The sequence below is a fragment of the Panthera tigris genome, chromosome B3 (assembly GCF_018350195.1).
Source record: "Panthera tigris isolate Pti1 chromosome B3, P.tigris_Pti1_mat1.1, whole genome shotgun sequence".
Lineage (NCBI taxonomy): Eukaryota > Metazoa > Chordata > Mammalia > Carnivora > Felidae > Panthera > Panthera tigris.
In genome coordinates this window covers 112,950,279-112,963,941 of record NC_056665.1, presented here as the reverse complement: position 1 = coordinate 112,963,941, position 13,663 = coordinate 112,950,279, and the positions used below count along the sequence as shown (strand labels likewise).

At 39.9% G+C, this 13,663-nt stretch overlaps 2 protein-coding genes across 3 annotated transcripts in view; one reads left to right on the top strand and one right to left on the bottom strand.

Annotated features, from left to right (window-relative positions):
- Positions 1 to 2,831, top strand: part of VTI1B (vesicle transport through interaction with t-SNAREs 1B) — a 31,126-nt gene extending 28,295 nt beyond the window's left edge. Inside the window, exons 5-6 of the mRNA XM_007095163.2 lie at positions 1,174 to 1,235; positions 2,503 to 2,831. Coding sequence (XP_007095225.1) covers positions 1,174 to 1,235; positions 2,503 to 2,599 — 159 coding nt within the window. The 3' untranslated portion in view covers positions 2,600 to 2,831. The remainder of the gene's footprint in view (positions 1 to 1,173; positions 1,236 to 2,502) is intronic.
- The window catches only part of ARG2 (arginase 2), a 30,757-nt gene continuing 19,886 nt past the window's right edge, over positions 2,793 to 13,663 (bottom strand). Inside the window, exons 3-8 of one of the 2 annotated variants that reach the window (XM_042989958.1) lie at positions 10,369 to 10,546; positions 7,822 to 7,981; positions 6,835 to 6,929; positions 6,541 to 6,645; positions 5,421 to 5,554; positions 2,793 to 3,278 (exon numbers count right to left, since the gene is read on the bottom strand). In XM_042989958.1, coding sequence (XP_042845892.1) covers positions 3,073 to 3,278; positions 5,421 to 5,554; positions 6,541 to 6,645; positions 6,835 to 6,929; positions 7,822 to 7,981; positions 10,369 to 10,546 — 878 coding nt within the window. In that variant the 3' untranslated portion in view covers positions 2,793 to 3,072. Of the gene's footprint in view, positions 3,279 to 5,420; positions 5,558 to 6,540; positions 6,646 to 6,834; positions 6,930 to 7,821; positions 7,982 to 10,368; positions 10,547 to 13,663 lie in introns of both variants that reach the window. The other variant, XM_007095162.3, reaches the window with a different exon arrangement.

Sequence of the window (13,663 nt, the reverse complement as noted above, 5' to 3'; positions counted from 1 at the left end):
TAAAAGATCCTAGGCTTTTGGGTTTTTTTTCTCATTTAGAGCCAAGGCTGTTTTCCACATGTCATAAAATAGTACCACTAACAATTTATAGAGGGGGTCAGTCCTAGACTATGACTCTTTCCTGTTACCCAAGGTAAGCTGGATCATTGTGGGAAGAAAACAGAAACAACTTAGGCCAAATGCCTGTTATCAGTGGAGTCTCTATCACTCTTAAGAGGTTCTGAAAAACTCATTTCTCCCTTTCCATATACCTGCACAGAAATTTAAAAAATAGTGCAGCTTGCCAGTAGAATGTTATATCCTTAACGTTAAAAGGCACATCCAAATTGAAGAATAGATACTGTGGGCAAGGCTTGGATGGAAAATATTAGCTTAGTGTGGGGATTGTCTCATATCTTAATAGCTCCAATTATCCCCATTTTTAAAGTAAATCAGAATAATGCCTTTCCATCCTCAGTGAAAATTCACAACTACTGATTTCAAGGTAAACTGTGGAGAAGACAACTTGCTTACATATTGTATGGTTTTTGACTTTTGAAAAAAGCAGGTGGATTGGTTGAATTTAAAAGCTGTGGAATGAGCTGAGATCAACTTACCATGGCCACTGGGGAATGGGAACAGATGGTAGGTGGCATCTGTTAAAATATCCCCCAGCTATCTTGATTATCAGGCAACCAAAAGGAAATGATTTTTTTAAAGGCTTTTAAAAGATTAATTCCTTTCACAATTCAGTGCATCTGTAAAAGTGGTAAAGAAAAAATGAATCAGATCCCAAAAGTGGTAATTGACCAGCCTACAAAAACAAATACTAACCCAAGAGGCCCTCCTGGAATTTGGTTGATGAAATTCAAATCTTAAGTTGCTTCACAGTTACTGGTGAGGCACACTTGAAGCTTTTTTCTGTCTTGAGTAGCCAAGGTGAAGGATTAGCTTGGCCCCAGGAGTCCCCCACAATAACCTTGGGACATAATAATTCCTAAGCCTGCTTGTTGAGTACTAAGGTATCTTATCCTTGCCAGTTCCTTCTACTTGTACTCAGAGGCCATCATTCAGATTGGTTTGATGGGGTTTTTCAGCACACACCCTTTAATGCCCACTGTCAGTTTAGGAATGTTCAGGTTTTACGGTATCTACTTTTAAAAGGGGGAAATAATTGCTATTTTCTCTTCTCAGCTGGTAAACACAAGTGAAAACTTGAGCAAAAGTCGAAAGATTCTCCGTTCAATGTCCAGAAAGTAAGTTTTAAAAAGTCACAAAATTTCTCCTACCTCTAAGACATTAAACAGTGACTTGCAAAGGTCCTGATAAAGCAGAAAGAATAAAGTATTATCTTGTATAAATATCCCAGGACAAAATTCTTTGTTAAAATTATATGCTGCTTTGACTTGGTGCAGTCAAAAATTTGTCCACTATTAATCCCAGTTTACATTCTTCAGAGCACATGGGAGTAATACAGCTTCATGTTCCTTGAAATATAGTTGTATAAACTTGGTGAGAAAACTGTTTTTACAGCTACTGCTTAGTAGTTGCTTTTGGCTCTGCTTGTCCTTCATGGAAGTAAGCCCCTTATCAGGGAGTTCTGTCCTGTTAGCAAGAAGTTGACTTAAAAAAAAACAAACCCTAGTGCACTAAACAAAACTACAACCTAGCCAGGGAACTAGTAGAGTGAGATTTTCCTAAACAGTGGTAAATGTCTTGTCAAACCAGAGGAAACCTTCAATTAGAGTTGCCTTGAAGAACCAGAGATTGAATTCTTTGTGTTAACAAAAGATAATATAACGGCTTCAAAAAGTTTACTGCTTTTATAAAGGTATCCTTTTGGGTTGATGGAGGAAGAGAGTAGTTAGATAGTGGTATTATATTTCTGCTATTTTGAAATATTCAACCTGATTTCAGAAATAATTTTTCAGGGTGCCTGGCTGGCTCAGTTGGTAGAGCATCTGACGCTTGATCTCAGGGTCATGAGTTCAAGCCCCATATTGGACATTGAGCCTACTCAAAAAAAAAAAAAAAAAAAAGACATCTTTCATATTTAATAAACACTAGCTCTCCTAGAAAAGCCTTTAAAGTTTTATTTAAGTAGTCTCTATACCCAACATGGGGCTTGAACTCAAAACCCCAAGATCAAGAGTCACATCTTTTTCCTACTGAGCCAGCCAGATGCCTCTAGGAAAGCTATTCTTAAAGTGAGAAAGTAACTACTATTTGAAAACATTTTAGAATCAAGAAACCATTTTTATGCTTTGGTATCTGTTGTCACAATTTTCAACATTTCCGTGAGGTAGTGTTATCCCTAAATTACAGTTGAAAAAAGCTTTCAAGATGTCACTTGAAAGAACCTTATATATACACTAACTTCAGTGGCTATGTGATCAAACAAAATTTCAATCTGTCTCACAGTATCTAGCCTCAGCCTGAGGGTCAAACTCCTCAGTATTACAAATGGACAGAAATAAGGACATCCAGGCTTCTGACTGTTCCCTGCTTTGCTTCTCTTTGTAGAGTGACAACCAACAAGCTGCTACTTTCCATCGTCATCTTACTGGAGCTGGCCATCCTAGGGGGTCTGGTTTATTACAAATTCTTTCATAAGCATTGAACTTCCTAGAGGGAAGGGTTTGCGGACCAGAACTTTGACCCTGTGAATGAATGGTGTTAGGGATGGGGAATAAGTGGAGTGCTGCTGTAAGGTAATGGTTCAAGGATGCACTGTGTAGCTAGACTGGGAGAAGGGAGGGAAGACGGAAAACCACTTTACTGTGAAGGAACAGCAACAAGACCAGTATGATATACCAAGGTAATAAATGCTGTTTATGACTCCTTTAAATTTACATAGTACTCCAGCATATTAATAGCCTGTGAACTGCAAAAACAAACAAAAAAAAACCCCACAAATTTACAGTAGTATTGGTCACCAAAATGGAGAGGGAAAGGAAACTTTACAATTCTGAGAATGTGCAAATGTTCTCATTAAGGCAATATTGACCCAGACAACCATTTAGTATATGTGCCCTCAGATGTCTCATAATTCTGGAATGCCCATCATGACAAACGTGTCAGCACACAAAGTTCCTAAATTCTCACACGTTCTTCACTTTCTGATTCATCCGGTGAACTGGGAGTAGGAAGTTGGTCATAGACAATGTGCCCTCCCTCCCTTGTCTGACCAAAACTTGAAGCAATCACATCCACTGCCAGGCCTGCAGTAGCCTTGGCCTCTTCCTCTGAAGCAGCCAGCTGAGGATTGACTTCAACAAGATCCAGTGCTGACAGCAATCCTGAAAGAACAAAGCATGACAAAACCTTAGAAGATTCCCTAGCTGCTCCTTTCATTGAGGGTCGTCCTACTAGATAGAACAGGCCAAGGTAAAAAGTAATTTTCTACTATTAAAATTACCTACGGTCAAGGAACCCCTTATACCTACCTCATCTTCTTGGGCATGAAGTTCAAACACTGTATACGAGAGTAAGATTAAAATCAATCATCCCTCTTCAACTAACAGAATAGGCATAGCTGTCAGGTTTTCTGTATGAGATGAGGAAAGAGCCTGTGGGGAGGAGGTAGGATTTTTCAGCCTACTTGTTGGGAAAACATGTGCCATGTCCAGTATTACTAGGAACCTTCCAGATGTCTGTATGTAGTTGTATGAAGAGATCTTTTGAGCTGTTCCCCACTTTTGAACTCTGACGTTTTATCTCTTAAGGCATCACATGCCCTGAAGTATAGTTATTAGGGCAGATCTTAGTCTCACCCCTACAGGTTAAGGGCGGGTATGATGTTTGACAAGATGTTTAGGTCTCCCATCGTACTGACCCAGTATCTTGTGCTTAGTCAAGGGAAGACTTGGCCATACTTTAATCTGGACTTGTTACCTTCTGTGAGGGCTGAAGAACTTGTACTAAAGGGTTTGAGAAGGGAAGAGTAAACCCGAAGAACCTACCCAGACATGCCTTCTACTCCCCATCCCCAACACACAGGCCCACTTCTTTGAGGTAAACTTTTTTGTTGTTATTCTGGGTGAAGTTAATCTACCTCTTCAAGTCATTTGAACAGACTAGTATTGGAAAATACAAGTATCAGTATACTTAGACCACTTAGGGTGGCCATGAAGCCTGGAAACATGGGTGTATATACCTACTGATTTATAGATACTATAGTATAGTACATGACCTGCTTGGTGCCATTACATTTGTTCAGTCTACAGTCCTTTATTAGCAATGTGTAGTTCAATGCAAAACTGAAATGAGCAGGCATGTTACTGCAGCATTTCCACCAGTTCCTGTGTAAGCATCTGGGTCTCTGATGATTTGTGTGTCTGATTTCCACTGACTAAACCGGAAACTTTGGTGTAGCCCAGAAGTAATCCAGAGGGTTTGAGCTATTAGAAATAGGGGGATCTGGGTGGCTCAGTTGAGCCTCCAAGTCGTGATTTTGGCTCACGCTGTGATCTCACACTTTGTGAGATTGAGCCCCACATCAGGTTCTGCACTGACAGTGTGGAGCCTGCTTGGTATTCTCTCTCTCCACCCCTCCCTCCCTCTCTCAAATAATTAAACTTTAAAATATAAATAGGGGCACCTGGGTGGCTTAGTAGGTTAAGCGTCCGACTCTTGGTTTTGGCTCAGGTCATGAGCCCTGCGTTAGTTCTGTGCTGGCAGTGCAGAGCCTGCTTGGGATTCTCTCTCCTCTCTCTGTCCATCCCTCACTTGAGCTGTCTTGATCGCTCTCAAAATAAATAAGCTTTAAAAAAAAGTTTAAAAGGGGCGCCTGGGTGGCTCAGTCGGTTAAGCGTCCGACTTCGGCTCAGGTCATGATCTCGTGGTCCGTGGGTTCGAGCTCCGCGTCGGGCCCTGTGCTGACAGCTCAGAGCCTGGAGCCTGTTTCAGATTCTGTGTCTCCCTCTCTCTGACCCTCCCCCGTTCATGCTCTGTCTCTCTCTGTCTCAAAAAATCAATAAACGTTAAAAAGAAAAAAAATTTTTTTTAAAAGTTTAAAAAATAAACTATTACGCTCTAGTATAAGGCTTATCCTATATGAAAGGACCCAAGATATTGTCCATCTTTACACTATCTTCCAGAAGGTTTAACTCTACCTTCTTAATTCCAAGTGAACTAACTTTTAATGTCAGGGTAAAAATTATAGCTACTTGGCCTTGCTTTTTAATCTTAGCCTTTAGACAATTCAGATGCAAAGGACTATATCAGTTTGGCAGGTTATTCAGTATTACCTTCGCATATTTTGCTATGAGCCAAGTCAAAATATGCCTATAAATGACTATTCCTTATTAGCCTGACCAAATGACTTTCAGTTATAAAAATTTAAGAAATATCGTATCTGTAATGGCATGGAATAGAAGACAATCTTTTGGCGTGTTAGAGGTCAGCATATTTCCATAGTTAACAGGATGATCACTTCTTACCTGTATTGTGTATTTCTTCAGTAATATACATGCCTTCTCGATAGGTCAGTCCTCCTACAACAGGGGTTCCTGTGGCTGGAGCCAGTGTAGGGTCAAATGCATCAATATCAAAACTCAGATGGATTGGCCTTTGTCTTCTTGAGAGGAAGAGGTAAGAGAATAGTCATTTGGGTGTACTTGGACATTGATCCTTCCTACAGTCTTAGTTCCTTGATTTTGTTGCTGTTAGTCCTGGTACTTTGCTAATACAGCAGATTTCCAGGTTTCCTATTCTGGATGTTACTGTGTATTACCATATTAGCTTTCTACACGCCATGTCATAATTTTGCCATTTGTGTGCCTCAGACAGATTAACTGCAGTTTATATTTCTGACTTAACCTAGGCATTAGAGTCATTCACATTAACAACTGTCAATAGAGGGAATTCTTCACTTTTCCTAGGAGATTGATCTAGGTTACAGTTGCTCAGTCTCTCCATATAATAGCAGCTGAACTTAATTGATTTGAGGTCTATAATCTTATCTCCCAATTCTAATTTCAGTTTCGCCCTGGTTTCCAAGAGTAGAAACTAGGATACAACACATATATGCTAGATAACTAAATTTCTTAACAGCTTAAGAAATGTAATTGCTACCTGGTAGTATGCCATTAATCACCTGGAAATAAAGACTCCACACTGAGCAAATGCCCTTATAATTAGCATCTGTTGGCATTCATCTGCCATCTTTCTAGCTATACTGTCAAGATTTGCTCAATATAAGACTTTCAGATGAAGCAGTTGTGAGCTTAGGAAAGAATGGAACAGTTGAACAAACACTTCTCATCTCAAAAGATAATAATTAAAAATGGACTTAAAAAAAACTTCATGAGAGACAGAGGAGCTGGGCAATGACTTCAAGGAAACCCCCTCCCAATCCCAGAGGAAGAATATGACCTATGTTTCATATTCTCCCTTTCCAAATTATTTGAATTTTTTTGTATGTGTACATATTTTGCTTTTATTTTAAAAAAAAGCTGCTATCCTCAAGACATGGGCTAAAGTGTGTTGTTTATTGGGAGTCTGCCCTATTCCCTTTGGGACTTTTCCCTTTGGAAGTAGACATCCACTGTAGTTACTTACTTGCCAATTAGCAGATCAAATGTCTGTTCCATAACCTTCTGGATACCAAGTCGATCTATGTCTCTCATGGAAAAATACTGGATATCATAATTCTTTAAAATAAAACTGGATGAGATATAAAGGAAGGAGTCCTTAGTTTAAAGAGCATTTTTAATCAAATCCTTGTTGGGGTGGGATTGGGGGTGAGTCTGTCTCTATAGTGACCTACAACAGGTTAAGGCAAGGAACAACCTATCAAAAGGAACATAAATATCCGAGACAGGCCCAAAGCTTAACCCCAATGTATCAACTTACTGTTCAGGAGGGTCCACATCTCTCAGACCAATATACACGATACTTGGGGAAGAGATACAAGGTTTGATCCAAGAAAATCCTGGGAGTTGTGGTACCTGTCAAAAGAGGAATGGACAAGACTCATCAAGGATTCTTGGTCTGACCAAGATAATTACTGTGTGCTTCTCAATGTATGCAGGCTGCTTTCTCCTCCTACCTACAAGATATGCTTAAAGCAGCACAAGACACACATGCACTGGGAAAGAACTGATAGAAGTGGAAATGATTCAGAAGGCAGGCAGCTGAAGAACACAAATTTCCTGGAATAAAAAAAAAATTCTCCTAAGGTAGCCACGGTTTCTCATTAACTTACCTAAATAACAGGAACACTGCTGATTAGCCCTTTTTCACCCCTTTGTACATTACTGAATTGTTTACAGAATGGTTCTTGAAACAAAACCCAACTGCCATCTTACGTTGCCTACAGCCAAAACAGGAATTCTGCCTAATGAATAACTTTTGTACTATCCTGCTTTAACTTGGTCCCTCACTGAGGGGAAGGATATACAGATTCTAGTCTATACCTAATACGGACTCCCATGTTTTCTAAACCACCTAGGAAAATATTACCGAGAGGTAATCATAATTTTACTTTCCTCTGGACCAGTGGATCTGAGAGTGAAGCAGGACTGGGGACCTCTAACCAAGAAGTCCTCGTGCTATAGGTATATCAATCACTAGAGTTATGCCACTTTCCTTTCTTGCAAGATTATGACACACACACACCCTTCCTCGGAGCAGGGCCCATATCCTGGTCCTCTTTATATCCCTAGCATCTAGTAGACTGCCTAGCCCGTAATAATTTTGATGAACAAATGAAGGAATACTAAATATTTCTACCACCACCATCAGCCCATCCTTCACAGAAATCGCATTGAACTAGTTCCTCAAAGCCCCAGCATAATCCATGCAAGCAATTCAATTTTCTTCTCATTTCAGCCCACTGACCTTGTCCTGTAGTTCTCTGAGGAGAAATGAAACTGGCTGTCCATGGAGATTTCCAGATGAAGTGGTGAGGGGTGTATTGATGTCAGCATGGGCATCAACCCAGATCACACAAAGGTCTGGGCAGTGTCGGGCGTGGCCACTAATGGTACCAATTGCCAGGCTACAAGAAACAAACATGATAATCGAGGCCCTCTGCTTGGCAAACATCACCAGTAACAAATATCCTCATGTCAGTGCAGTTCACACTTTGTCCTCAGGGCAAAGTCAGGGCCCCAGACCGAGGCTGGATTTGGATGACCCAACAGTCCTCGGCCTGTAGTTCCCAAAGATTAACCTTGAGTGAGTTAAGGAGAAGTGGAAGGTTCCAAAGATTCAAAATTTGTTGACTGCTTATCATTCTAGTTTGACAGAGGTCATTGCTCTCCCTAAAATTTGATATTAGTCCTGGCCCAGAAAAGGACCTTACCTTTTTTGTTCAATGAATGAAATCCAGTTAAGTGGTATGTTCTATATGTAACAACTCACAAATATTTAATACTTAAGGAAGACCAGGGAGATCTAATTATTACTTTCAAAGAATCAAAGAAAAAAAAAAAAGAATAGTTCTATTAACTTTTTAAGGATAAAAATTAGCATTATAGCTTTGTAGAAAGATTATGTGCTACTTCCTCAAAGGAAAAGTCAAAATTGCTAAAGACATTAAAGTAACAGGGGAACCCAATTAAAGATCTCATTTATCAGATCACTAAATAAACATTTATTTGCATGTTATCTTCTATTAGCATGACATTCATGTATCAGTGTTTTTTGCCTTTCCTTGTCCTGGGACTCTGTGTACATGGGCTAACTGTCCTGTCTCCATTGTAGGAATACAGCTGATGAAATCGTGGTTGGAAAGCTGCCCAGCTTCCCAGTAACCAAAGAATTTGACATAGATGGGAAGTGCAGCTTATGCATTTTAGAAACTAAGTACAGCTATCCTTCTTGGTCAGTATAGCATGAGACAACATTTTAAGCTCCATGCCCCACAAAGGGACTTTTTGTGGGATAGCATGGTCTAGTGTGAAAAGTGGTGGACTTTCCTGTTTGTTTGTTTTCCAGAAAGCTGTGATCTAGCACAGGTTATCTAGTTTTTCTAGACAGTTTCCTTTTCTGAAAGGGATAATAATTTTGGCTTAAGTCAGAGATAGTTTGATGTCTAAGACCATAGTTTATATCATATTGTGTAAATGGAGCAGGGTGACCTAAAGATGCCTCCTTCCTTTAAAATGTTCAGTAGCTGTTCAATATGTACACTCCTCCCTTCCTTTCTAGAATCTTCCAGATAGCCTTAGTTTTAGCACTGAACAGAAAAATCAGGAACAGTGAAAAGGGCTGCAATGTAGATAACTACAGAAAAAAGAAAAGCCAAACATTATGATGATCACGTTGATAAGCAGTTCCCAAATAGACAACCAAAAGAAAGTCAATATAAATGAACTTCAAGAGATAACACTGAGCTAAAAGGAAGAAGGCCCACCCTCTGGTTGATTTAACTGGATCACTGTAGAAAACCTAGCTACTGTCTTATTCTACCTGAGATTTTATTCCTAATGAGATCTACCTGCATTTCCAGTTGTAACAAAGATTCAACTTCTGTTAAGAGATCTGAAAAGCTCTGTGTGCACCTCAGGGGAAGTTGCTAGATTGACTCTCAAAAGAAAAGCTAATTGCCTTAAGAATTTGCCCTCTGAATTTGAATCTCACCTCTGCTACTGCCTGGCTCTAGAAGTTGGATAAATTATCTGACCTCTGTCCCTCAGTGTTCCTAACAGATTAGGTAAAACTGTATCTGCTTCATGGCGTTATCATGAAGATTAATCATGAGATCTATATGAAGTGCTCAGTACTCATAGTACTTCAATGCCTTTTTTCTTTCTGCCAAAAACCTTCATTACTTAGCTCAAATAGGACTGCTCTGGCCCAGAAGGATCTCTTCTTTCTCTCAAATTCTGTAGAATTCAATATATTTTTTTTAATCCCATGTGTATTTTATTTCATCTAGTCTTAATAAATCACAATTCCCACAGCCCCTAGCACTACTTGAGAAGACATCAAGCAGTGCTCAATAAAGTACATGCTGATTCACTAAGAGAAGGATCTTAAAGTCCATACTGTGAAGGTAGAGAACATACTCACATGGCAAGTGGAGAACCTGAACATACTTGCAAAACTGCTTAAAACAATTCAGCCTACTAATGTATCCTTCCAATTCTCTCGAATAGCCAAATGAAAGTCATAAGACAGTTCAAGAGAGGAGCATGTTTCTAAAAACTTTGATTGTCTATCTCTGAACTTGTCCTCATACTACACAATGTGTCCTACAATGAAAACCATAGGTGCCTCCATCAACTCAGGATCGTAGATCTTAAGATACTATTATGCACGTCATACCTTCAAAATTCTGAAGGGTATTTTACTTTTAAGTGAGGAAGTAGACAAGCTAACTCATTAGACCACAAGCACCATACTATCCAGCTCCTCCACCACCCCTGGATCCCAGCTTACCTGTGGTCTCCTCCCACTGTGACACAGCTGTAGCCACCTGACACAGCTCTACTAACCACCTCAGCCAATTCCTGGTTGGCAAGGCCCACTGAGCGAGGATTCACAATCAGGTTGTTGTAGAGATCATCTTTAGGGACTGGAGTAAAACTCAAATCTCCAAAATCTTTCAGGCGGCAGCCTGGGAACAAATTGGGGATGACAAGATTAATTGTATACGTTATTCCAACTCTTACTGGCCTGGGCCACAAATAAGAACTTGTGACAAAGTGCACACATCACACTCATTTTGCCACAGTAAAACTCAAAATGTCACATGACTGTAGCAGGACTGTCACATGATTATCTCAGTCCTCCCAGCAATCCTGTGGGGTAGATCCTATTAGGAACACCATTTTGCAGACAAAAAAAGCTGGGTTATGGAAAATGAAGCCCAGAAATGTTCACTGACTTAACCTAACAATCACAAAATTAGTAGCAATTAAACCTCATATCCCAGAGTTACAAAGTGAAAGTAAAATACCAATATGAACCAATAGAATTTAAAGAAAATTAAGTACTATTAATTTAGAGCAAAAATACATACATAGTAATTTTAATATTATAAACTTTTTTTTTTTTAATAAAAGGCCAATCTGAGGACCTAAAGCATCCTAAAAGTAAGAGAAAGGTCTTTGTTACCAAGATCCTAGGCAACATTTTAATTGCTTGACAAAAATTCTTAAACTCACAACTATCCTATTAGACCACTAAAATCATGCTGTTCTATAGATGAAAAAATGGAAGGTCCCAAAATCACAGAGCTGCTAAGTGGCAGAAGCAGGACCCAAATTCAGGCCACCTACCCCTAAAACATACATTTTTGACTACACGGTTTCCCAAAGAATCCCTTTTGATCCCTTCTCTTTAAGAACTGAGCACCTGGGTGGCTCAGTCGGTTGAGTGTCTGACTTTGACTCAGCTCATGATCTCACAGTTCATGAGTTCAAGCCCCACATCGAGCTCGCTGCTGTCAACCTGTCAGTGGGGGCCCTGCTTCAGATCCTCTGCTCGCCTCTCTCTGTCCCTTCCCTGCTTGCACACTCTCAAAAAACAAATGTTAAAAACACTAGTGAGACCTTTTGTAAAAAAACACAGGTTGGTGGAAATGGAGGAGCAGCAAACCTCTCACAGGTTTACCTACTACAGCATACACCTAGACCAGCTGCTGGACACATCCTCCGAGCAGCTGACTCAGTGACAGCAGTGGAAGCAGCATTTGCTCCCAGTGTGCCTGCAGAGACAACCAGGAGGCACCGCCCACAGACAAGCCAGAGATGGTGAATACACACACCTGCTGGATAGCAACGTCCCGCGCAAGATGGCGGGCATCTACGACGGCAAGGCCTTCCCCCAGGTGGATGTCAAGCCCAAGAGGATCAGCCACTACCTGTGGGAGTTCTCCCCTACCTACAAGCCCATGAACGTGGGGCCCCAGCATCGGGGCCACCCACTCCTCCGGCTTAATCCCCCTCAAGTAGCCTCTTTGACCAATAAAAGCACAGACTTATCTTAAAAATGTTTTGGTGGGGAGAGCACCTGGCTGGCTCAGTCAGAGGGGCATGCCAGTCTTGATCTCGGAGTTGTGGGTTTGAGCCCCACGTTGGGTGCAGAGATTAAAAATAAAATCCTTAAAAAAAATTTTTTTTTCATTTTGAAATAGTGATATATTCTGACAATATACTATATTTTTGCTCTTAGATTCCACATTTTCCAAAGAATTATGACACCAGTCATTATGTTAATTTTTACCTTACGATAAGTACCAGTCTTGCCATGTAACCATTTAATAAACTGGTTGGATGCCATAAAGGCTTAGGACTAAGTAATCCAACTCTATCACGAACAGATCTGAACTATCAGAGAACATAATGTTACCATAGATTGTATTCTTAAGACCCTGCTTCTCAAACTGGAGACTAGGTAAGGGCGGTGAAGGGGAAGTGGTCACAGGATAGTAATTCTGGAAGAGATTTGTGTTAAAGATTTGGATTAGACCAGCGTGGACCCATCTTGAATTTAAACTGTACAGTTTTGAGCTTTACTTTTTGAGCCCATTCTCTATTCAAAGCAAACAACTGAGAAAATGTAAAAATTTGAGAACCAACAGCCTGTAACATAAGGCCAACCAGAGGATCACTACTAAAAGGGATATTGGAAGCAAAATAGAAAACTTTATCCTATTTCCAAAATTATGATACACCTACAGCTGCAGAATTCTGTATGTATCTTTTGTTCATTGCGCTTTAATCCTATAAAAACACCCAGAGAAGATCTGGAAAACTTAAAGAGAAAATACTAAAGGCAGAAGAATATGATAAGCCAAAGCCATTGGGATACAAGATTAAAAAATATGACCATAAAAACATCTATAAAAATCTTTTAAAAAGAAAAAGCCATAAGGGATAAGCACTTTATAAGATCTCAGTATAGGAGCACAGTTTAGATTTAATAGAAGCTTTGACTAACTTTTAAGTCAGTATCAAGTCTTGCTATTGGCAACAGTCTTGGGCTGGACAGATTTTGAATGTCCGTGCCTACACTTGCTATATCCGTGTTTATATCTGCACCCCCTCTGCCACTTCTAGGATTTAAATTCTTAATAGGTATAAGACATCAGGGCATGTCTGGTGTTTTATAATATTAGGTATACAATTAGAAAAGGTTTATTATCTAATTAAATAATGTTAATATTAACCAACTTTTGAAGACTACTTTAACTCACTATTCACAGGACAAATAGGAATCAACCCAGTGGATAAGTGACAACTTGGGGAACATACAAGTCCAGTCATGGAACTTGTAGACTCATAAGTATGACAATACAGAACTCAGCTCATTGTTACTGACTTAGCAGAAAAAAGCTGCAGAAAGCCTATAGAGGAACCTTAAGAGAATTTGGCAGTCTTAAAGAATACTCTCCAAGGAAGACAGACTCAATTTCATAAAAGAATTTTGCTTATTAAGTATGCAACTCCATGATGCGGATCACCAGATTAATTCACAGCCCAGAAAGTGGGTTCTTCTAAGATTATCCAACTCCCATTTGCTCTCCTTCCTTACTCACCAAACAGCCTGCTCTGGTTATTCACTTAGTTTCCCTGTTGCCCTCATACCAGCAAGAGGGCCTCCTAACAGTGGATACTGGAGGGACTGTTGCTCATCATAATTTTGATTGGGGATTTTGGTTTATACATCATGGTTAACAGGAGTCTCTGGGTTGGAAAGCCTGATAAACTCCACACGTATCTAGATTTCT